General features: G+C 37.7%; 1 protein-coding gene and 1 pseudogene across 1 annotated transcript in view; one reads left to right on the forward strand and one right to left on the reverse strand.

Moving 5' to 3' along the window:
• The first annotated feature begins 5,161 nt into the window (after nt 1-5,161).
• Nucleotides 5,162-25,338, forward strand: part of UBE2K (ubiquitin conjugating enzyme E2 K) — a 56,977-nt gene continuing 36,800 nt past the window's right edge. Inside the window, exon 1 of the mRNA XM_054582069.1 lies at nt 5,162-5,407. Within this exon, the coding sequence (XP_054438044.1) occupies nt 5,345-5,407 (63 nt within the window). The 5' untranslated portion in view covers nt 5,162-5,344. The remainder of the gene's footprint in view (nt 5,408-25,338) is intronic.
• Nucleotides 9,817-10,304, reverse strand: LOC129077589 (transcription factor BTF3-like; annotated as a pseudogene).

The following is a 25,338-nucleotide window of genomic DNA, read 5'->3' on the forward strand; positions in this document are numbered from 1 at the left end:
TAAAACAGAAGACTCTAATTGAGAGGACAGAAAGGAATTAACCAACTCAGCAAAGATAATTGGGAATGGTCAGTAGAGCGCAGTCTACTGGAAAGGTGGCTACTGTCTTGCATGTGAGGAGTGAAGACCCCACAGCCATGTTCCACCTGTAGTTGCAAATTCCTTGAACAGAATGGAATTATGAGGTCCTTTCCTAAAAAAGCTCATACCTAAAGAAACTCTGTGCCCGACAGGATGCAAATCAGTAACTTAAGACAAGAAAACATATTCTGTGCCTTTAAAAATAGCTTTCTGCTCCATGCTGCAGATATTCTGAAAGCCACAATGGTGAGAGTTCTGATCTATTCTCTAAATTTGGAATAATATTGTGTGCATTACAATCAATATTGTGGTGCCCACTGGCCTGGAACTAAGTTTACAAGTTCCACTGTGGATCTAAATACTGCTTTCCACTGTTGGTCCTAGAGCTTCTTACCTCAGCTCGGGGGGTAGGTGTAGGGGAGAGGAGCTAACAACAGGGAACGGGCAGAACTCAGTGAAAGGGGGAAAAAAACTGAAATGATCTGAGTTATGACTGGGTGTTTCAAAAAGAGTTAATTGAGATGCTTGAGTAGAATAGGCAGTGGTGAGAAACAAAGGGAGGAAAGTCTCCATAAACTGGAAAAACACAAGTTCAAGGAAAGGGCTGTAGGAAAAAATATTGCCTTGTATTTAGAAGAACAGGAAATTTGAATCTGAAAAGCAGTAACAGTAACTAGCAGGAGCTACAAAAAGGAAGACTTCACATTTCCAGTGTTGGCAATTATTATCATGGGTCAGCAAAGCACTGCTATGCCTTGATTTTTTTTTTTAATGTGAATCAACACATCAAAACACATTGCTCTGTTAGGGGCAATAGGAGAGTTACCAGAGTAACACTCCTCCATCAACCTGAAACCAATTTTACAACTTTTACACATATAATTTTAATGTAAATTATATATTCTGAAAGTGTGTGATGTTTTAGATCTAAGCCTCATGTCTAAGTAGTACAGTACACATAAATGTACTTGGAACTCCTTCACGCTCTGCAAAAATATTGAGAATTCCAAAGAGCACTTGTTTATGTGGCTCAAACAACATTTTGTTAGAAATTAAAACCGAGAAATTATTGAAACATTAATACATAACTATAATAAATCCATTACATGTTTACATAAATAGTTAATGAAAATAACTGTATTTTCCCAACAGAATCTCTTTAATGTCTGGCTTAACGGAACACAGCTGGATCTTCATGTATGTTTTTGCATTCAATACATTACATATGTTGTTTTGGTTGAAATATATGAAGAAAATCCAGATACATAATTGGAAAGGGAAGGAATATTTTAATAACTTTTTCAGATAACTGTGGGTATGCTTATTTAATACTATACTAAATCTAGACAAATTGTAGTTTCTTAAAGGTTAATGCAATGTGGAATCTGAAATGCTATCAATGATCTTTTGTACTCTGTAACATTAAATCCAATGGTCTCTCTTGAAACTCGAATGGATGTTTTACCCATGCATGATTCTGTAACATCAGGTATTGGTTCACTGATTATTTATGTAGATCTTCTAAATGTTACTTCAAGCAATTGCATTTGTTAATATCACAATTTAACCAGAAATGTCTTTAAGCTTTTTGGGATGCTGTCAAGCCACAATGGCAGATATGTTTTCTAAAACTCTAATTTTTAGTTGAAAGTTTGAATTTTATCATTGGTAACAAATTCTGCCAGTTGTTTTCTTTGAAGTGACAGGCTCATATATTCATTTTTGATAAAATGTCTGCCAAATAACCAACTCTCATTATTTCAAGTAAAAATGGTAGTACATGAAAAAATTGGCTAGTTCAGCTCTGAACTCAACCAATTGCATAAGTGCTTTACCATGTACTTTGGTGTATAGCAGAAGTGATTTATGTATCCTTCCTATGTATCATACAGAACGGTAAGAAGACATGTACTTGAAAGTTGAAGTTTAATAAAAATTAATAATCTCTACTGCTTCACCAAAGACATTCTAAAATAAAACTGACATTTTTCAACAGTGAATGTGTGGTATTAATAAAGTTAGTACTACTACAGTAATTGTTTTTCCCACTGTTGCTTTTACATAGTCAGTGCAAGTGTTAACACAGTAAAAAAGCAAATAACATCTTAGTTTTATTATTAGTTTGAGAATTGCAGACTGACAGCCCAAAAGTACCTCAGGGACCCCCAAGTGTCTGCAGACTATACTTTTGGATTAATTCTCATCCTTGCTAGAATGTGAAATGTAAATCCTACAATTCTAGGGTTTTTTTTTCTTTTTTCTTTTTGCCTGATATGTTTTTGGGGCCTAGATCATGCCTGGCATACAATAGGCACTCAACAAACAGTTGTTTAATTAGTTAATTACTTAAGTAATTAATCATAACTAGATCATAACAGTGAAGAGCTTATATTCTACATTACTGGAAACTCATTTTTAAAAATTTAGTTTTGAATAGGTAAAATATACAACAGGATACATGGTGAAAATCTCCCACTTTGCCTCCTCTAAGGCAACTTAGGTTGCATTCTCAGAAATAACCACTGTTTTCAGTTTCTTACATATTTTCCAGTGATACTTTATGGATTCGCAAGCATTATATACACAATCATATTCCTTTATACATATGGTGGTATAATGAATACACTATGGACTGCATCATGCTTTTTTAAAGGTAAACCTTTTCTTTTGGAATAATTTTAGATTTACAGAAATGTTTCAGAGATTCTTGTTACTCTTTACTCACTTCTACTAATTTCAACAACTTAAATAACCATAGCACTATGTCAAAACTAAGAAATTAACATTGCTACAGTACTGTTAACTAAATTACAGAACATATTCAAACTTCACTAGTTATGTCCTTTCAGATCTAGGGTCCAATTCAGGATTCCACATTACATTTAGTATAGTGCTATTTTATCTTTAAAATGTTATTTTTGAGAGTTGTCTCATCAGTTAACATGCAGTTGCCTCATTCTCTGGAAGGACTGTAGAATGACTCCTTGGAAGTGGAATTTTAGGGCCAATGATTATGTGCACTTAAAAATTACCAAATCTCTTTCCCTCAAAGAAATTACAATACCCTTCTAACTTGTTCCCGTGTGATTTCAGTGTTGCACAATTTCTTTGAAGTTCCAATATTGGGGACTGAATGTAGGTGATAAATGTAAAATAGCCAAACAATTTTGCAAACCTCAAAATAATTATTTTTATGCTACTGGCACAATATACCTAACAATGCATGATTTGCACTGTACCAACAATTCATTGTACCCTGACTCACATATACAGTTGGTTCCTCTTCTGACCACTAGGGGGCTCTGCTGGAAGGTTTTTTTTCTTTTTGTTTTGTTTTTTTTAAATAATTTATTTTACCACATTTAGGGGAAAGTTCCCACGTGATGATTTAGAATTCTGAACTCTTACAACCTGAAAGAGATCATCTAGTACAGCTTTCTTATTTTGCAGATGAGAAAACCGAGGTTGGCCAAGAGAGCTGACCGGAAGAGGTGGAAACAAAAATCTCTTGGTTCCAGTGGCAGGAGTTCAAATTCTTTTTCCATGTGCCTCCACTGAATGATTCACTCGCTCCCTGTGGCTATTTCCTTTTTTTGCTGGCCACAATCTTAGTAATTTTTCTAAGACAGTGTATTTGTGATATTTTTCAAATAGTATACTTTACTGATAGGTTAGGTGAAAGAGGAGCAAGGCGCCCTGGCCGGTGTGGCTCAGGGGACTGAGTGCCGGTCTGCAAACTGAAAGGTCACAGGTTGGATTCTCAGTCAGGGCACATGCCTGGATTGTGCGCAAAGCCTCCACTTGGGGGCCTGCGAAAGGCAATCAATCGGTGCATCCCTTGCACACGATGTTTCTCTCCCTCTCTATCTCCTTCCCTTCCCCTCTCTCTAAAAATAAATAAATAAAATCTTTAAAAAAAAAGAAGTGCAATGAAATATAAACTTCTAAATAACCTTTGCTACTTATTCTAAATGTTCTATTCAAAGTACCTCTCAGCACCAGTACTTACTGTAAACCCTAGCAACCACTTTCACATTCTTTCAAACTTACCTTTCACTTAAAACATTTTACCCTTACCTTTACTCATTTATTCATTCAATATTTATTGAGTGCCTGCTAGCGCCAGAACCTGTTGTAGGCCGTAGGCTTACGAAAGAAAAGCTGCCCTTCTCCCCCACGAAGGGTCTCTCTCTCTGTTTTTCACTTTCACATGCTTTAGTTCAGTGGTCCTTACAGTGTGTTCCATGAACCAACAGCAGGAGGAACATCTCGGAACTTGTTACAAATGCAATTAGGTCCATCCTTCACTCTTGGGATGGGGCCCAACAATCTGTTTGTTTGTTTATTTTTAACAAGGTCTCAATGGAGTCTATGTACAGTAAAGTTCAAAAACTATGATTTTACTTCCACAGCTCAGTATTACCTAAGCAGGTCACAGATCAACATCTGGCTTCTAAAACCACCTCAGGCATCTCTATGGAGTTCCCCCCTCAAATACACCTGATGGGACCCAACAATGACCATACTTAATTCAATGACTTGTAGTACCTGGCATGATGGTAATAACAGTGTCACTGTAATGGCTTCCAGACAAAAACGGACAGCAGTGGATTTTCTTGGCCTATACCAGGAGAAAACGAGCCAGGCTGAGTTCTAGGACAGTGTTTTCATACGCTAAACACAACCCAGCACTTTAAGCCCGTGGGTTCTGGGTCTGGCTGAGTCAGGACAGTGCTTCAAGCAGAGTGGGGCCGTGTCATTCCGCCTGGTTGGACTCCAGTCTTCAGTCAGAGGCTAGACTGAGGCTGGCGCCCGAACCACACCACACAGGTTTTAAGAGGGGAGGAGCAGACGATGACGCAGGAAGCCCGCGCAGAGCTCGCCCGCGCGGATGCCGCACCCTCCAGGCTCCAAAAGCCGGCAGGGCGGAGCCACGCGGCCGCAGCTCCCGCGGAGACGCGCGGCGCGGCGCGGCGCGGCGCGAGGCTCGCGGCTGTGGCGTCAGGGGGCCACAACGGGAGCGGCTGCGCCGCCCGGTCTGGTTGGTGTCGTGCGCATGCGCGAACCCGGCGCCATTTTGGTGGCCGGGCACTGAGGTGATTCCATACTGAAGAGAGCGCGGCGGCCGGGGTGGCAGTGGCAGTGTTCGTGTGCTCGGGTGTGAATCGCCGAGGGAGGAGGCGGTGGAGGAAGAGGTGGCGGCGGTGGCGGTGGTCGTAGCGGTGGCGGAGGAGGCGGGTACGAATCAGCTGCGGGCGGAGACATGGCCAACATCGCGGTGCAGCGAATCAAGCGGGAGTTCAAGGAGGTGCTGAAGAGCGAGGAGGTCAGAAATGAACTCCGGGACATCCCCCACCTCAGCCCAAGGCGGGAGGGCCCTGCCAGTGGCGACTCCCAATACTCCGAGTAACCCCTGGGTAGCCCTCTCACGGGCCGCCCTAATGCCTGTGGGGAGGCAGCGGTCCCCCGCCCCCTCTCCTTCCGCCGCCTTCCCCTCCCCTACGGGGCCCTGAGATGGACGGTCTTGCGGGCGGGTGGTGTGGAGAGGAACACCGTTTGGGGGACAGATGTAGAAGGGGGCGCTTGGCGGGCGGGTGTGAGTTCTAGGGAGAGCCCCGAGGCAGTGGCACACAGCTGGAAGTGTGGCTGTGGGGTGGAGAGGGAGCAGGCCGAGCCTGAGAAAACCCGGGAAGTGGGTTGGGGGAAGGGGAAAGGTAATTAGATCCGTAGAACCGCGGTGCTAAAAGGCCCACACTTTTGAGTATGTTGTGGGTTATAGCCTTTCTGGCCTCCACTGCCCTTTCCTTAGGGAAGGAACTATGAGAGTTCTTAGGTATTGATGAAAGGAAAAGGACGTTCAGAGTTAGTCCCTCTTAGTAGGGTGTTGGGAGAGAAGAACGGACATAATGGGTACTGTCTTATTTGGAGGAAGGGGGATAAGGGAATTTTCACCCGAGATCGGATATTCCATGCTAGACCACTGTCTCATTTTCATTTACTCCCAATTTCTAGGCCTCTTTTCTCTTGACACCTAAAGCTTTTAACTGGTTAAAGGCTAAAGTTGTTGTGTGTATTAGAGGCATTTAAATATTTTTAGCTAGGAAAAAAAATAATGGGGTGCATGAAAAGCTTGTGTCAAAACATTGCGAGTCACAGAAGTTGCAGATCAGAGGGCCTCTCCTAAGACAATGCCTCTATGACAGTTGTGGCATGAAACTTCATTATGATGTGTCCCTCATAGTTGATTCTTGCTTTTGAAAAAGAGCCCTATTAAAGACACGGGATTTCACCAAATTAACAGATTATTATACCTCCTTTTTAAGTGAGTCGGTGTATCATACCTGAGTTGATTAAAAAAAATTTTTATGTCAAGCTGCTCTTGAGTCTTGTAGAATTTAGATAGTCTAGTGTTGGCCACATTTATTCCTATAAGATACTCAAAATATTTTAGTAATTTGGCTCAAAACCATGCAATTATCAGTTACAATTTTTCATACTCAAATCAAGAATGCCTGGTTAGTTTTTCTCCTGTGATTTAACAAAGAAAGATTTAAAAGCAATACTGTAATGGCTGTTATTGTCAAGATGTCACATACCATTATTGAATGTATCATTGCTGTTTGTATTTTTCTCTTCTGTTGGCACTTTTTTTTTTTAAGATTTCATATATTTTTAGAGAGATGGGAAGAGAGGGAGAGAAACATAGGTGTGAGAGAGAAACATCGATCGCCTCTCACATGCACTGGGATCAGGATGGAATCCACAACCCAGGCATGTGCCTTGACTAGGAATGGAACTGGTGACCTTTTCGCTTTGTGAATGATGCCCAACCAAGCCACACTGGTCAGGACTGTTAACATTGGTACTTTGATAATCTCAATGACTTATGAAATTCAGATTTCTAAGAATGTTATGAGTAATTGAAATTATCTGATAGCACTTGAGCTTTATTTATGCTCCTGAGTTTATAGTGGGTGGTTATGCATCTTTCCAATTAGACATGGAGAAAATAGTTCTTTAAAATTATTAAAAAATGAAAAATACTAGCAGATTTAATCAATGTAGTAGTATATAGTAGCAGTCAGTTTTACAGAGCATGTGTATGATCTCCGACCATGGTACAAGTGCCAAAATTCTGAATGGAAGGATGACTTTGTATTTTTGTGGTACAGTGCAGAAATAGCCATAAATTTCTATACTGATATGCAGTAAAACAGTAACTATTTTTTAATAAAATATATTCCAGAATAATTGACATATATATTCGTCATGAATCGTTGCAGCTAATATTTTTGCCAACAGCCCAAAACATTGCTTCTATAATAAGGTTGTAAAAGCTTCAAACTTAATATAAAATTTCTTATGCTTTATTTTGTTACTTAAAAGTGGTAAGTTGGGGGGCTTGTAATTCATATGGTCTCTGCTTTATGTGAGATGACATTCACCGTGATATTCTTAGAGTTAGATAATTTAATTTTGGAATATAATCAATAAATATCTTTATTTGCACCAATATTTTATTTCATCTGTATTTTAATAGGATCAGTTCTATAAGTGAATTATTTTCAGCTCATTGAAGGACTTGTACAGTCCATGCGTTTTCTTTTTAAGTGTGTAAATACAAGGTCTTGAGTGGCTAATCAAGAAATCAAGTTTTGTATTTTGTCACTTATGTAAATTCCTGGTTTACCAAAGTTTAGGTTTCTTAGTGGTAATTTTTGCTAAGAATACTGGTTAATTTAAGGATTTTGTTTTGTTTTGGACTTCTAAGTTCCTTTTTAAATACTGCTAATGTTTGCTGAATTCTGGCCATAAAATGTTACATGTGGCCATTCTTGGAGCATGTTGTTAATTAAAATATAACCTCTAAGATAAAGCAAATGTAAAAGGCAAAGTGCAGCAGAGGACACCATTTGTATCAGAAGGGGGAAATGTGTATTTATATAGGTGAAAGGATTAATGAGAAATTGGTAAGATTGATTACTTCTGTGTAGAGTAATTGGGTGTCTGGGGCACTATGCATTAAAAGATCCCTTTTGAATTTGAGTCATGTGAACATTTATTCAAATAAAATAATAAATAAAGGCATCATCTAGGCCTTTTTCTTTCTGAGAATTTTAAGTAGTATTTCAAAGTTGTTAGGAGTAGAAAATTGCTTTAAAGTACATTCTATAGTTATTTTGTAAGTCAGATTACGTAAGTAAATTGTTGATTGTGAGGGTTTAATAAAAGTATAATCTGTATTCATAGGTTATCACTTACTATAATTAATCATTGCTAACTAATATTTGTAGAGTGACTCTCAGTACCATTTAGACATTTTTGCTAATTCTCAAGAATAGGTATTTGAGTTAAATTTCCTATTTCTTAGATGAGAAAATTGAGATTCAGAGAAGTTGGATTATTTGCATATAGCTTTGGGATTTAGATCTAGGTCTGCTAATGTTTATGTTGTTCCACACTGTCATGACTTGCCAAGGATAAAGTCATGCTTTTAATTATTTAAAAATAATTGATCCTGGCTTGTATTACTGGTTAAAGGATTTAAACACAACCTAATTTAATTATTAGTTTAAACATTAAAATAAGTGTTACCTGTAATTAACTTAAAGATTTACTTGCATTTCAGTATGCAACATATTTTAAAATTTGAAGCTCAGTGAAGTAAAATACCCTCAAATCAGTGTTCATATTCTTGCTTCTTATTGTGCTTTATGGTACCTGTAGTTTATTTCATACTGTAGCTACACTTCACTAACATTTTCTAGGATTCTTATAAGGAATATTTAAATCTATGACAACAAATAGATTGCATGAATACTACTATTGTATAAGTTTTCCTTAAGCACTGTGGATTTTGTATCAATTATCATTTAATATATATTTGATCTATCTTAATCTAGATTATTTTAGATATTAGCACATCCAGGCCTCCCTCTGTACCTCCCTACCCTCTCTTTCTTCCAGTTGTACCAGTTAAAAATGTCTTCAGACATTGCAAAATACTGAGAACCACTGCTATAGACAAAACACTTTTACTTTTAAGAGATCTTATTTATTTTTAGAAGAGAGGGGAAGGGAAGGAGAAAAAGAGGGGGAGAAAATCAATCAGTTGCCTCTAGTATGTGCCCCTGCTGGGGGTCTGGCCTCAATCCAGGCATGTGCCCTGACCAGGAATCGAACTGGTGAACCTTCAGTTTGCTGAATGGGCCCAGTCACCTGAACCACACTGACTAGGGGTGTAGACAAAACTCTTTAAAAGAACACATAAGACTATTAACTACGTAAGACTGTTAACTACATAAGATAGTATAATTTATCTAAAAGATGAACAGGAAAGATACAAAAAATTATATGGCGTGGCTACTAGCTTTGAACTTTTTATTACTGTTTTTAAGACTACGTTTGTTTCTTTAGAAATTAATGGTTATCTTTTTTAAACTTTCATTTTTAATTTAAAGAAAAATGAAATTCCATGGTAAAAACCAATTTAACCAGTATTCGCAGTTTGTGAGTTTAAAAAAAGTGGCGTTTTTTCCTTTTTTTAAAACCAGAATGGTTTGTGTATAAGCAAAAACTGAAAAGAGCTGCAGTGACCAAGGGTCTTGGACTTAAAAGTATTAGAAATCTAGATTTTATCAGATCCATAAACAAAATTTGTAAAAGTAATCATAATATTAAAGAGCAGCTTCCAGTAACTTCTTCAAGTTTATCTTCTTCAGAAGTTGACTCAGCTCAGTGTGTTTTATTCTTGGAAGCCTCACCAAAGTCCTCCAGAAGATTTGGAACTTCATCATCATCCTCGTCTCTGGTAGCAAGTGGTGCTTTTCCGTCTATAGATTGTTTGGGCAGAGCTTCAGCCACTCTCCTTAAACTAGTAAGACTGTTTAAGATGCTGGGTAGCATTTCTGTCAGCTGCTCTGTCTCACTATGGCTGGTAATCGTGAAAGTGGTTGCTGCCAGAGATTCCTGAATTTAAGGGTTGTTAAAGCAGATCAAGCGGATCACTGTTCTTTGGTTTGTGAACATATTTACCTCTTCAATACCAGAGCTATTATTTACCTCTAACTTCTTTAAGGAGAACTGAGGTTTTTTATCATTTGCTATAGCTCTTCTCTGAAACCACCTTCTTTCTCAAGTAGTTCCTTTCCCTGCATGTACTTGTGCATGTAGCTTTGCAAGTTTTTCTTGGTTTATGATAGTTTCTTTCATCTTGTTGGAGGGGAAACAATTCCATGTGGGAGACTAGGGTTGGTGCTTCAGGGGGTCTGAGGCATACAAGCTGAGAATAAGCCCACACTACTGTGGATCCAAGATGGCAGCTTGGTTTCTATGCTTTTAGTAACATTTAAATAATGTGCCTTTTGGGGTTCTGGGTGTGTGTTGAACAAGGTAAGCTTATAGATTGGGTAAAAAAATTAAAACTTGAAAGCCTGTTCAAGTAATACTGTTTGAGGTGCATTTCTTGTTTTACTTTACTTTTATAAGACTGTCATCTCTATCCATCAGGCATAGATTTAGACACCTGTAGGGTTTCCTAATATGTTAGCCTATGTAAAGAATATATATTTTTATTTCCTAGTAAATGTTATCAGTGGTTATTGAGCATATTGACCACAGCCCCAAGAGACTTACTTGATTGGTGTTAGGTAGTTATGAGGGTATGTTTATGGAGAGAGGTTCTTGAGCAGTGTTTTAAAGGAAAGGTAAGACTGACCTCATATTTCAGAAGACAGTTCCAAAGGAGTTACAGGAATACAGTAATTTATAAGTAAATGATCTCTTATATAGGCATCTGAATTGGAACTAGGGAGGAGAGAGTATTGACAAAATTAGGCATGGAACACACATATTTAGAAGAGAAAAATTGCGCAGCTCTAATGTACACATATTTGTAGAGTTAGAGCCACCTAAGTTTTTTCACTTATCTTGAGGGGAAAAAAATCACCTTTTCATATCCAAGAAAAATGTACATAAAATAAAGTGTGCCTAGCATTCAAATCAAGGAACACAGTATTACCAGAACAGGAAGACAATCCGCCTTCTAGTCACTTTTCCTGACTTCAGTAGCACAGGTAGGCTTTCAGTATGATTGAGTAAAAAAATAGACCCGATTATATCCCATGTGATTGTTTCAATTTTGAATGATTTTAAAAACAGCCTTTCAAAATCTTTTTTCAAAAATATGTTAGTAGTATCTTAGAAAATTGTTTAAAATTCATTAAATCTTAGAGTTGAAAGAGACTGTAGATCTAGGCCGAACTCCTGGTCTATTAAGATCAGGAAACTGAGGCCTGGAGAGATTGATTGTTAACACAGATCTGGTTAATGGTGAACCCAGATTTTTTGCATACCAGTTCATTCCAATCATTATAATGTTTGCTTCATGGGGCTATCCTTTTAATAAATAATACTATAAAAGCTGAATGCCAATAAAACTTTTAAGTACAGTGAGTGACAGTTTACTATTAAATATTGTATTTAAGTGTACAGTCATACCTTGGTACTCATCACATTCAGAATTCATCAAAACCTGTACTTGTTGCATTTTGATGAGAAAAAATGTTTCAGCACTCAGCGCTTGCTAGCCACTCAGCATGGCTGTCTCACGATGAAACTCTTTCACATAGCTTGGAAACAGTTTGGTACTCATAAGTTTTGGCGCTCATCACAAGGAGTACCAAGTTACAACTGTATTTTGCTTTTATCTCTTGGTGGGAGAACTTAAATTTGCCAAGACGCAGAAATATTTAGCTGCTTAAGCATAATACAGTACATTTGGCTCAGTGATTAAGATTGTGAGCTTTGGAATTAGATTTGCTTTTGAGTCCTGGGTTTTATTAATACCTGCAGCACTGACTCTGTATCTCAGTTTTCTTACCTGGAAAAATGTGGGAAGATTAAAAGTTTCTTTATAGTGCTTAGAGCAATACCTGGGACACATTAAACATACAGTAAATGGATATCTGTTAAGACATTAACTATCTTTTCCTATTCTGCTTATTGTTTTTCTTAGATCGTAAAGGTTTCCTTCAATAGTTTAGTGATAGCTCTCTGTGAATTTGCTTCAAGGAAGGGCTTAACACGTGAGGCTTTAATGCTTTGTCATTGTGTGCAAACAACCTATGAGGCTAGTTGGCTAAGGAAAATACAAAAGAATTGATGTGGACCTTGTTCTCAGTGTCGGTTAATCTTTCTTCAGAATACATAAAAATTGGAGAGAGTATTTGTGTTAAAATGTGAACTAAGTGACAAGTAAATTATGTGGAAGTCTTTTGAGTTATGGGATTATTTTAGATTTGTGATATGGCTCCGGTCAGTGGGAACTGGATCAAGAAACTGAGAGTCGAATCCTATGGTGTGTAATCTTGAATACCTTTGTAAAATCCCTATTTATTTTATTTTATTAAAAACAATTTTTTAATCCTCACCTGAGGACATTTGTTCATTGCTTTTAGAGAGAGAGGAAGGGGGAGTGAAGCAGAGAGAAAGAGAAACTTTGGTTGGTTGCCTTGTACCCACTCTCACTGGGAATCGAACCCATGACCTTTCAGTTTATGGGGCGATGCTCCAACCAGCTAAGCCACACCAGCCAGGACATAAAATCCTTATTTTAAAATTGGGTCTTGGAAACTAGAAAGTGGTGGTCATATCCATCTGACATTCATGCTGTTCTCTTAATGTGTTTCTGAAAAGCTGAGGAAACTTCATTTAAGAACTGTGTCCTTTTTCCTCCCTTTAATTATTTGCTTTTACTGCAAATATAAAATAACTACCTATAGTTGAATGCCTGCTTTCTAACATTTTGTATGTATGGCAGCCTTAAGAGATTGATGTTACTGTTTTACAGATTAGAAGGTTGCAGCTGTGAAGAAATTAAGTAACTTCCTTAGTATCCACTAACTTGTTGGTAGAACAGTGGCTTTTGAAATAAGATTTTTGACTCCAAAACTTTTACTGATTACGGTGGAAAGAATAGTGTACAATCATATCTACTTGCCTCCTGCCCAGTATTTTTAAAGATGGTTTTAAAAATTATGAAATATTTTACACTTAGAAGTTTAGAAAATGATACATGAACACCTTTGTATCCATGGTCCAGACTTAACAGATTTTTAACTCTAGTTCAAACTGGATTAAGCCCCCTCCCCCAATAAAACATACCATACAGATGAGTCTTATCTAGTAAACTTTTCCCTATTGCACTCTTCTTCCTCCATAGAAGTAACCAAATACTATGCTGAAGTTGGCATGTATCCTTCCTATTCGTGTTTTGTTTTTTACTGTTGATAAACATAGTATTTGAGTGTAAAAACAAGTTTTAGTGTTTTAAAAAGTTATTTTTAATTACTTTTCTTGGATGATTATAGTATTCTACATCCCCTGAAATGTTTCTTCTCAACATTGTATTTTTTGAGATTTTTTTTCTGCTCTTCAGTTTAAACTATATAGTATTCTATGTCACAGTTTTTAAATTCATTTTATGTGTCACATGCAGCTCCAATTTTTACCTATTATTAAAACTATGCCTTGAACATTTGTTCTTTTTGAACACAATGAGATTTTCTAGGAAGTGGAATTGTAGCATCTGAGTATTTTCCTCTTCTACATGACTAGATATTACTTCATTGTTCTCCCAATGATTATATCAGTTTACACTTCCTCTAGCAGTGCATGAGTTCTAATGATCAAAGATTTAGATTTTTGTTAGTCTGATGGATATGAATGATAGCTTATTTTAACTTTCATTTTAGATATTTTTGTCAGTAGATATATTAAGCATATTTTTGTGTTTATTGGCCATTAAGCTTTCCTTTGCAAATTTAGTGTTTGCATTCCTTACCCATTTTTAAAATTAATTTTTAGAGACAGAGAGTCATTGAAACATTGATTTGTTTTTCCATTTATTTATACATTCATTGGTTGCTTCTTATTTGTGCCCTGACTGGGGATTGAACCTGCAACCTTAGCATATTGGAATGACATTCTAACCAACCTAATTACATGGCTAGGGCTATCACCTTTATATTTTTAAGTGTACAATTGCAGTGGCATTAAGTACATTTACATTGTCATGCAGCCATTACCATCATCCATCTCTAGAACTCTTTTCATCTTGTAAAACTGAAACTCTGTACCCCTTAGACACTAATTCCCTTCCTCTAAGCCAGGTCCCTGGCAATCACCATTTTACTTTTTGTCTCTATGAATTTGACTACTATGTTGTATGACATTATCCTTTTGTATTACGGGATTATTTCACTTAATTTTATCATATCTTTTGTTGTACCAAACTTTAATTTTAAAATCATCAGATTTTTCTGTCTTTTCCTTTATGGTGTGTCTTGTGTATTTTGTGTAAGAATTTTTTTCTTACTTTGATTGTAATAAAGGTATTCTCCCATGTTTCATTCTCAAAAGTTAATTCATTCCTTCTGTACTCAGACTTCTATTTCCATTATATCATATTGAAACTACTTCAGGTATCTTCCAAGATGTCAAATGCAGAGTAATAACTCAGCAGTTGTCCACTTTGTGCACCTTTCTTTAGCATTTCCATTTCAGAGTTTTTGTCTTTTGGTTGCTCTGATAACTGTTTTTCTGGGTTTTTTTTCAACCTCTTTTTTACTGCGCTTTTTGTTAACTGATTTAATCCCTCCTCCTCCATTTACCTCTGAAATCTTTGTTTTCTTTCTTGCATTCCTTTTGTTAATCACCCTAGGTCACTATTTCATATCTCAGATGAACTACTTATATTACAGTAATTTGCTTATTTACAATTATTTCCTGCCTTTAGTCTCTCCCAACCTCTAGTCAACCTTTCTGGTGCCCTGCTACTGGATTTAAAATGTGACCATGTCATTTTCTTGTCTTTTCTGTACTGCCTGTTACACAGTTAAAACCTTTATACTGTTGTTCTAGCCTGTCTTCCCTGACCTATTTTCTGTCAAGTCTCAAAGCAGTTGCATATGTACATGTACATCAGACCCTAACTCTCCCTCAAACCCTTAGCTATACTAAATTGCTTGCTGTTTAGTTGTCTTGTCTTCCTGGAATAAGCCCTTATCTCCTTTCTTTGCCTTTTGAAATTTACCAGTTCAAAAATGCCACTCCTCATAAGCCTCACTTTAATTCACAATTTAAGTGAGACATGTACTCTGTTCTCCAGTGTCACTTTGTCAGATTTTTTTTACTAGAGTGAGTATGTCTTTCTGGTCCTAATAGATCATTGCATTCCTTGGGGATTCTTTTTTTTTGTAATTTAAAAAATTTGTGTATTGATTTTAGAAAGAAGAGATGGGTGAGGGGGAACAGAGAAACATCAGTCTGCTGTTCCACCACTGAAGCTCTCTCATGCATTCACTGGTTAACTCTTAAATGTGCCCTAACCAGGGATCAAACCTTGGCACATGGGGGCGGTGCTCTAAACAACTAAGCTGCCCAGCCAGGCCCTTTTCTTGTTTTAAATTTTATTTATTGATTTTAGAGGTAGGGAGGGAAAGAGAGACAGATTCGTTGTTCCACTTACTCATGTATTCATTGGTTGCTTCTTGTATGTGCCCTGACCTGAGATCTAACCCGCAGTCTTGGTGTATCCAGACATCACTGACTAATTGAGCTATGCAGCCAGGGCTCCTTGAAGATTGTTAATTCATCTTTTTTTCTTCAGGCATCTTGCCTGGTGCCTGGAATGTAGTAGGTTTAGTAACATTAAGAGTACGCCGAAAAATTTTTGCCAGGTATCTGATTTTTTTGAGCTGCTGCTGAAAATGTTCCTTGCATAAGTTTAGGGCAGGCCTATGTTCCTCTGAATTATTTTCAGCCTTTGTGTGATTGTAGATTTTCCTTGTAATTATAAATGCAGGGCTAGTATATGTAGCTTTTTCTCTCAATTGACTATGGGTGCTTTACTTTTAGGGTTCTTTTGTTTCATGTTACCCATCCTGTTTGACCTTGGCATATTCAGATGTGGATTGTCTAATACTGCTTTTCAGCAGTAATAAAATATTTTTGCTTAATTTTTCTAATATCATTCTGTATCTATTGTATATTCATTTACTTTCAGTTTCTGCTGGTGCACACTTATAAGATTTTGGGTATATATCTGAGAATGGTGTTTCTAGGTCATTGGGTGATTGGGTGAGTTTTTTAGGTGGTTATATATGTCAGACATTTTTTTAAATATCTGTGGGCTGGGTCATACATTGATTACATCCTTAGCTGTTTACTTGGATGCTTTATCTCCATCTACCCATAGGAGCTGTGAGTGTGAGTCATTGAGGGTTGAGACCTATCTTACTGATGTTTGATTTTCTGTTGCTTAGCACATTGCCTGGTAAGTCAGAGGCACTTGTTGTCCTGAATCAGTTGAAGGATTTTCTTAAGCTCCTGGGAGTTCATCCCCAACCTTTATGAAAGTAAAGCCTTTTTTTTTAACAAACGACTTTATTATTATTTTTATTTATTTTTAGAGAAGGGAAGAGAGGGAGGAAGAGAGGGAGAGAAACATCAATGTGTGGTTGCATCTCACGCGCCCCCTATTGGGGACCTAGTCTGCAACTCAGACTTGTACCCTGGCTGGGAATTGAAACGGTGACCCTTTGGTCACAGGCCGGCACTCAAGCCACTGAGCCACAACAGCCAGGGCAGAAAGTAATACCTTTTTATTCTGCTTTTGGGACTAGGAAGTAGAGTTGACTATGTTGATGGTGAAGTTGGGTTTCTGTTCTAAATTTAAGTGTTGATAATGTAGTTGGCTCCTGTATAGGGGTAATAAAATGTTCAAGTCAAAAACTGGGAAATAAGGTGGTGGGAAGGGATTATTATTGTTGTTATCATTTTTGCTTTCTTTTGTAGTTTTCCATTTTGAAGATCTCTAGAGCACCTATTAGTATTATTCAAGGTGGGGCAAAAGTAGGTTTATAGTTGTTCATATGGAAAATAATATTAGAATAACACTGTGTTTCACATTCTCACAATTGTAAACCTACTTTTGCTCCATCTTGTATGTGATGTCACCTGTATTCCTATGTTTTAACTTCAGTATAATTTTACCTTTTTCTTTCTTTATTCAACAAACGTTTATTGCATGCCACCTGTGTTATTAATAAGATAGATATGGTCTTTGCCCTTGTGGAGTAAATTATGGTTTGGTAAGGCAGTGAGACATTGAGTAGCCAATTAATTATATACGTGTTTGTTGCATTTAAGGAAGAACTGTGGGGGTCGGGTAACACCTCAGGGAAAATATTCCTTGGGAATAACCCTTAAACTGATACATGGGAGAATAAATTGGAATTAACTTTGTCACTTGTTAGAATATCAACTCTAATATGCACATAGAAAGTGAATAAGTATTATACAGTCAAAAATGTAGAGCCATTTAATTTTTCCTCTTAAATAGCCAATTTCTGTAAATATAAAAGTAAATGTTTACTCATTATTGAATTTTGGAAAATATAGGAAAGTATATTACAGTAAAAATTATCTGTAATCCCAGCCCCAGAGATAATTCTTGTCTTTAAAATCTTTTTATTTAGTCTATGAAATATTTTAAATATGCAGAGGTGTATCTTAATTTTGGTATTTCCTTCCATTGTTCTTTCTACATATGTGTGTGTATATATATATACACACACACATATTTAGAAGTTGTCTTTTTTTGTATGAGCTTTTAATATAATTCCCATGTGACTTTAATCCCAGACTATAATTTTAAATGTTTTTTAGTTATTCACAGCTCTCTTTCCCCACTAGACTCTGGCTTTTCAGGAGTAGGCATGATGGCACATCCATCTAAGTTTTATCAGTACCAATAACTCTTTTATTTAACAGATACTTGAGGGCTCCCTCTGCGGTGAGCACCATAATATGTTCTGGGGTCATAGTGATGAGTGGCTAGAGAAGACAAGTATATGATAAATGTAACACCCAAGAAATATAATAATATTGTTCAGATGGAATTGATTGGTTGGATTGTGTGTTCAGAAAAGGCCTTTTTGGAGATTTTAGTCTTAGATTGATAGTTGAATGCTAAAGCCATCTCTCTTCAGAAGATTATTTCAGATCAGAGGAAACAGTTAATGTAAAGCTCCTAAAGTAGGAAAGAATTTGCTGTGTGTAATCAACAAAAGGAAGCTATTGTGGGAAGAGTTATTATAGGTAAGGGAGGAGAATGGTGCAAGGTGAAGTTGAAGATGTAGGCGGGAGCCAGATCACACATAATTTTCTAAGCCCAGAGTAAGAAATTCAGGTTTTAAGTGTCTGTGGAAGCCATTTAAAGATTTAAAGCAAAGGACAAAATTTGTGTTTTTTAAAGGACTATTATGAACCAAAGTGGGGTTTGGCTGCCCATCACTACCAAAAGGTAAATGGTGAGGCAGAGACTGGTGAGGAAGGAAGGAAGTTTTTATTCGAATGCTGAACGATATGGGAGAATGGGGAACTCCCTGTCTCGAAGCTCATTTCCTCAGCAAGACCAAAACAAAAGGCAGTGCCCAGAATTCCTGCTCCATTTCAAAGTACCATCCTTTGGAACCTGAAGTGGCTACTAAGCAGTCATCCAGGTAGTTGAGCTTGTTCCCAGCTATTCTCTGGCTTCAGGCTCCCTCCTGGAGGCTGCGTGTGGAGCCTACACCACCATTGGCCATGCAGCTCCTAGGGCCGCAAGGCCCCTTCCCGCTGAGCCAGAGAGGGTGGGGACGCACCAGTGAATGGCAGGAGAGAGTGAAAGACACCCTCCTGGAGGTCATGGGCCATGTGACTGCATGGAAAGGACATGCCAGTATACCGTCGGAGTGCAGGTCCCAAGTAACCAGCAGTGAGCAAGAGAGAGGCTTTGTTCCCCTGGGTTTTTATTAGTTTTGGGTGTGGGACAGAGCAAGGGCTTCCTCAGATTGACTGATTATCTTCCTAAACTTTACTGTGCTATAGGAGGCTCCACCTCCCAAACAATCCCTTCTTTTCCCCAGGCCACACTTGGCAGGCCTATTTGGTCTAGCATCTCCCCCTGCTGCCTTTTTAACTTACAATGTGCAGGCATCTGCCTTCCCCTAGTTCCACCCCCCAGTCTGGTACCTAAAGGGAGTAGGAGGGCTTTTCCCCTATCCGGTTATTTTGCTAGGCTTGTGATTGCTCAACGGAAGAATTTCCTCTTGCCTCAGCTTCCTGGAGTAGCTGGGACTACAGACCCTCGCTATGGCTTTCCACATCCAGCTGCCTCACCATGGCCCCAGGCAGTTTGTGAAAGTATTGTCTGACTGTTAGCCTTGTCCTCAGTGTCTCGAGGGATGCTGCTTGATACAGAAGTGGCTCCCGAGTTCCATTCCATTGCCTAGCCCCACCTCCTTTGGTGGCCCCTTCTGTTTCTCACCCTCAGCCCACTCTCAGTTGTCCGGATGCCTGCCTATTGGTATCAAGATCACTTTGGCTACTGTGAGGAGAATGAATTGAAACTGAAGATGTGAGGGAGGAGGATTTAAGAGTTAACGGTTGAGTTTGACTGAATGTAACAGGAGAAACTGGTAGTGGTTTAAACAAATAAGAGTCTGGAGGGAAGTATACCCGAGTTACTTAGTTAAGGATTTTACAGTGTTAATAGATTATTCTAACTTTCAATGTACAAATCTTAGGAGTTTGACCCTTGTCCTTAAACTCTCAAAATGGCTGTCATTGGTCCAGACAACATGTCTGAATTTCAGAAAGGGAAAGGCATAAAGCCTGTGCCAGCTGAGTTCTTGCCCTTTAAAGAGCTTTCTAAGAAGCCCCATTCAGTAACCTGTTTTTATTTTATTTTTTTTATCCAGGACTGTGTCATAACGTCTTCTTGGTTTAAGAGAGGCTAGGAAATGTTTTTTAACCAAGTACGTTGCTCCACAAATAATTCAGGCTTTCATTAATAAGAAAGACAGGAAATTAGTTAGACAACTTGCTGTGTATGACAGTGGGGTGAGGGCAGAAATGAACTCAGAAAGATCATGTGGGTAGTAGCCTTTCTGGGTAGCCCAGGCAAGAGATGATTGTAGCTTGGGTTTAGGGTTGAATAGGGAGCTAAAAAGAACTGGGAGTATTTGAGAGATGTTTTAGATGTAGAGAGAGTTACCAGAACTTGCTGATGGTACAGAGGGAAAATGAAGATGCTGAAAAAACACCTAGGTTTTTGTCTTTAGCAACTAGATAGATGGTGGTGCTTATTTCTGAGATGAGAAAGAGTTGGGGGGAAGATAAGAATTTTGCTTTGTTCTTGTTTGGTGTTAAGGTGGGGAAATAACAAGCAGTTGAATATATAAGTCTGGAAGTCAGATCTGAAAAGAGGTTTAGGGTCATAGATATATAGATATGGTATATTTAAAACTTAGGCTGGGTTACTTAACTCTAGGACAGTTTGGTTTGAAAAGGAAGGGGGTCTAGGACAAAGTCCTGGTATTTGTCCTAGGCTCCTAGCACATTTTGAAGTTGAACCAAGGAGAACCAACAAAGGATAAGGAGAGTGAGCTATTAGTGATGTATTAGCAACCAGGAGAGAATGCTGTCAGTGAAGCCAACAGAAGACAGTTCAAAAAAGTGGTCAACTTTGTCATACTCCTGAATGGGAGAAATGACTTGAATTTTCAGCATGGTGGTCATTGGTGACCTTGACTAGAGTATTATCATTGAAATGGTGAAGATGGGTATTATTGGAGTGGGTTAAGAGGAAGTAAGGTGAGGAACTGGCAATATGGTTGACTTTTATTTTATAACGATTATTTATTTTATTTTATTGACAGGAAGGGAGAAAAGGAGGGAAACATCAGTGTGTTCTTGCCTCTAGTGGGCCCCCGCTGCCCCCACTGGGGACCTGGCCCACAACTCAGGCATGTGCCCTGATTGGGAATCAAAACTGCAACCTTCTGGTTCGCAGGCCAGGGCTTAATCCACTGAACCACACCACCCAGGGCTGACCTTTTTCTTTAACATTTTCAAAAGAGATTTTATTTATTTATTTTCAGAGAGAGAGGGGAAGGGAGGAAGAGAGGACGAGAAACCTCTGTGTGGTTGCTTCTTGCGCACCCCCTTACTGGGGATCTGGCCTGCAACCGAGGCATGTGTCTTGGCTGGGAATCGAACTGGTGACCCTTGGTTTTGCAGGCTGGTACACAATCCATTGAGCCACACCAGTCAGGGCTTTTTTTAACATTTTTTTAAAAATTTAATATATTGGGGTTACAGTGGGTAATAAAACCATATACGTTTTGAGTGTACAACTCTGTAACACATCATAAACTTTGAAAAAAGTTTTGCTTTGACAGAAGCAGAGACATATGGCTTCAGAGAGCTTTAACATTTTTTTCTGGTAGATATTATTGTATGTTTGTATATTGATGGAGGGGAGAAATTGATTGTGCTAAAGAGAGGAGAGGTAATTGAAGGGGTAAAGTCCTTGAGAAGAATGGAGGGATGGTATTCCAAGCATAATGAAAGGATGATTCTTTAATAGGAACAGACACATAAGGTCACATTAAATTCCATTTGATTTGTTTGTATGGTCTTCACTTGAGCATGAGACCAGTTAATGATGGTAAGGTCCGTCTCCTTGTGCACGCCCCCTCCCCCCAACCCCCAGCAGTGCTACTTTTTTTGTTGTTGTTGTTAATTGTGGACTGAGTTTAACTAGCATTGGGGCTTTGCCATTATGAGTACCATGAAGGAAGAAGAGCATCAAAGTTGTCAAGAGTATTTGCAAGGGAGTGATTATAATGAATGCCCATGGAATGTAAACTGGTTAAGGAGAGAAGTGAAGACAGAAGTGATTGAAGATGAGGAAGAATGGTGATGTTTTGATGAAACCAGCTAATAGCTGGGTTTGGAGTATTAAAGTCAACTTAATCTGAAGAGGCTGGGAATCAGAAACTTGAAGTGGATTTCAGGGATAACCAGTTTGTTTTTGTTAATAACAAAATCAAGGGGATGACCTTGGGGATAAAAGCTTATGGTCTATTAATATTTATCTGAAACACAGAGAACCCTCATATTTTTGCTTTTCTATGAGAATTTAGAAGAAATGTACAAAGATGACAAACATGACAGTCTCTCATAAACTACAGGTAGCTGTTGGTACTAAAATCCTTTTTTCTTTTTATCAGGATCTTAGTATGGATCTGCTTTTTCTTTTAATGTGTCTTGTTTTTTCCTCATGATACTGAATAGTCACTTTAAATATTTGGTGTTTAATTTAAATACTAAAAGGTAAATAATGTTTAATTTATGGATTGTTTTATATTTAGTATTACCAGACTAAACCATTCTTTTGTTGAACATTTGTAATTGTTTCTGTTTTTTCCTACTATATATACAGGGGTGGGTGAAAGTATGTTTACAGTTGTTCATATGGGAAAGGATACAATAATTAATAAATAACAACACAAGAATAAACTTGTGTACACAGTGATAAACATACTTTTTGCCTGTCCCTATATACTGAAAGTAACATCTTTACTTAGTAATTTTTATCTGAGTTTATTTGCCTGAGATTACTGGAAATATATTACTGGGTCATAGTATCTGGCCTTTTCATACTTTTCTTTCTAGGTAGGTTGTTGTATTGGGTTGGCCAAATAGTTTGTTCAGTTTTTTTCTGTAAGCTTGCTCCAGTAGTGCTTAGTTGTCTTTAACTTCATTCAAAACAATTTTCTTAGATTGCATTGTGACAGCTGTCATATCAGTGTGCATTTTTTTAAAAAACTTACCAAATTGGTGAATTTTTGTATAACCATTTTAATAAAGACAGAAGAAAATATGCATCATTTTTGGCATATTATGCTTTGGTATATCAAGAATGGTAAAAATGCAGCTGAAACGTTTACAAAAAAATTAGTTGTCCAGTGTATGGAGGAGGTGCTGTGACTGATCGAACATGTTAAAAGTGGCTCAAGAAGTTTCATGCAGGAGATGTCTCACTGGACAAAGCTCCATTGTTGGGTAGGCCAGTTAAAGTTGATAGCGATCAAATGGAGACATTAATTGATAACAATCAACGTTATACCACGTGAGTGATAGCCAACATAAAATATCCAAACCAAGTGTTGAAAACCATTTGCACAAGCTTGATTATATTAATAGCTTTGATGTTTGGGTGCCTTGTAAGTTAAGCGAAAATAACCTTCCTGACAGCTCATGCGATTTTCTACTTAAATGTAACGAAAATGTTCTGTTTTTAAAACATACTGGAAGGGGTGATGAAAAGTGGATTATTTTACAATGATGCGGAACAGAAGAGATCATGGGGCAAGCGAAATGAACCACCATCAACCATACCGAAGGCCGGTCTACATCCAAAGGTGGTGATGTGTATATGGTGGAATTGGAAGGGAGTCCTCTATTAAGAGCTCCTTCTGGAAAACTAATTACTTCTGACAAGCATTGCTCCAAGTTAGAACAGCTATAAGCAGCACTTGACAAAGTGTCCAGAAATAATCAACAGAAAACACATAATCTTACATCAGGATAACACAAGACTGCGTGTTTCTTTGATGACCGGGCAAAAACTGTTAACAGCTTGGCTGGGAAGTTCTAATTCATACGCCGTATTCATGAGATGTTGCACCTTTGGATTTCCATTTATTTCTGTCTTTTCAAAAGTGTCTTAATGGAAAAAATTTCAGTTTCCTGGAAGACTGCAAAAGGCACCTGAACAGGTAAAAAGCTCAAAAAGGTAAAAAGTTTTGAGAAGATGGAATTAAGAAGTTGCCTGAAAGATGGCAGAAGGTAATGGAACAAAACGGTGAATTGTAGTTCAGTAAAGTTATTAGTGAAAATGAAAAATGTCTTTAATTTTTACTTTAAAAGCAAACTATTTCGCCAACCCAATAAATTACTGTAGCACTGGCACTTCACGAGGTAGCCCATTTCATCCTATTTTCACCATTAATACAGACTTGAAAAAAATAAAGCCAAGTAGAAAAACTTCTTTTAGCAAGACTAACCTGTATTCAGAATTTTCCTGGGTAAGTTTGAGGGAAGCTGTACTTGACTTATAAAATGTGCTTGTAATCATCTTACCTATTTCATTGTTTTGAAACAGCATGGGATTATTCTTTGTAAATTGGGATGTATATTTGAGAACTGGGGGGCTTTTTAAAGTGTGGTTGTTAAAAGGTATATTTTCTGTGAATTTTTCTGTTTTTGTCTTAACGTTCTGTTTACATTCAAAATTATCACTTTTTTTAAAAATAAAATCTTTATTTAATATTCATTTATTACTTTTGATGTTATTAATATGTGGTAAATACAGGGTATGGTTTACCTTAGTTTTAGCTGCCTTTTTTTAAAAAAATAATTTTATTTAGGGAGGGAGAAAGAAAGTGAGAGAAACATCGAGGTGTGAGAGATACATTCATCAGCTGCCTCTCACAAGCCTCCAACTAGGGACCTGGCCTGCACCCAGGTATGTGCCCTGACTGGGACTCGAACTGATGCCCCTGCTATTTGCAGGCTGTCACTCAACCCACTGAGCCACAAGCAACCAGGGTTTGTTCCCTTTTTACTGCTTTTGTTTTTACTTAATCTTTATTTTTCACCTGAGCCTCCAACTTTTCCATTCCTTCCTTTTCCTTTTTCTTTCCCTTTCCTTTTCCACAGCAGCACTTTACTGTAGAAATCTGTTGGCAGGAACACCAGCTCTCCAATTATTTTCTTCACATATACACAGTTCTCTGAGAACTCAGGTTTTTTGGGAATTCTCAATAGTATCCTCCAGATTTTCCAATATTATGTAAAAACAAAACAAAACAAAACAAAAAAACCCAACCTACCCATGATGTAAGTTCACTATATAACAACCTTGATATTGCAGAGACAGGCTCTTATGTAAAGATTACCTGAATGTTAAGGAATTTGTGATTAATGTATAGATTTTGTTTTCAGTAGTCACTGGCATGAGATTAAGTATAATTAAATATTTTTTAAAGTATATTTTATTGATAATGCTATTAAGATTTTTCCCCTTGTGCCCAGCTCCCCCTTTTTGTCCTGTGATCAAAGCCCCCTCCGACCCCCGCCTTAGTTCATGTCCACAGGTTGTGCATCCAAATTATTTGGCTTTTCCATTGCTTATACTGTTCTTAACATCCCCCCATCTGTTCTGTTCCTACCCAGTTATGCTTCTAAATCCTGACATCTTTTCCCCCATTCTCCCCCTGCTCCCTTCAGCTGATAATCCTCCGTATCTATTATTTTATTCCTGTTCTAGTTATTTGCTTAGTTTTGTTTGTTTTTTTTGAT

This window comes from Pteronotus mesoamericanus, unplaced genomic scaffold (assembly GCF_021234165.1).
Source record: "Pteronotus mesoamericanus isolate MK-2021 breed Mesoamerican mustached bat unplaced genomic scaffold, CSHL_Meso_final contig_68, whole genome shotgun sequence".
Classification (NCBI taxonomy): domain Eukaryota; kingdom Metazoa; phylum Chordata; class Mammalia; order Chiroptera; family Mormoopidae; genus Pteronotus; species Pteronotus mesoamericanus.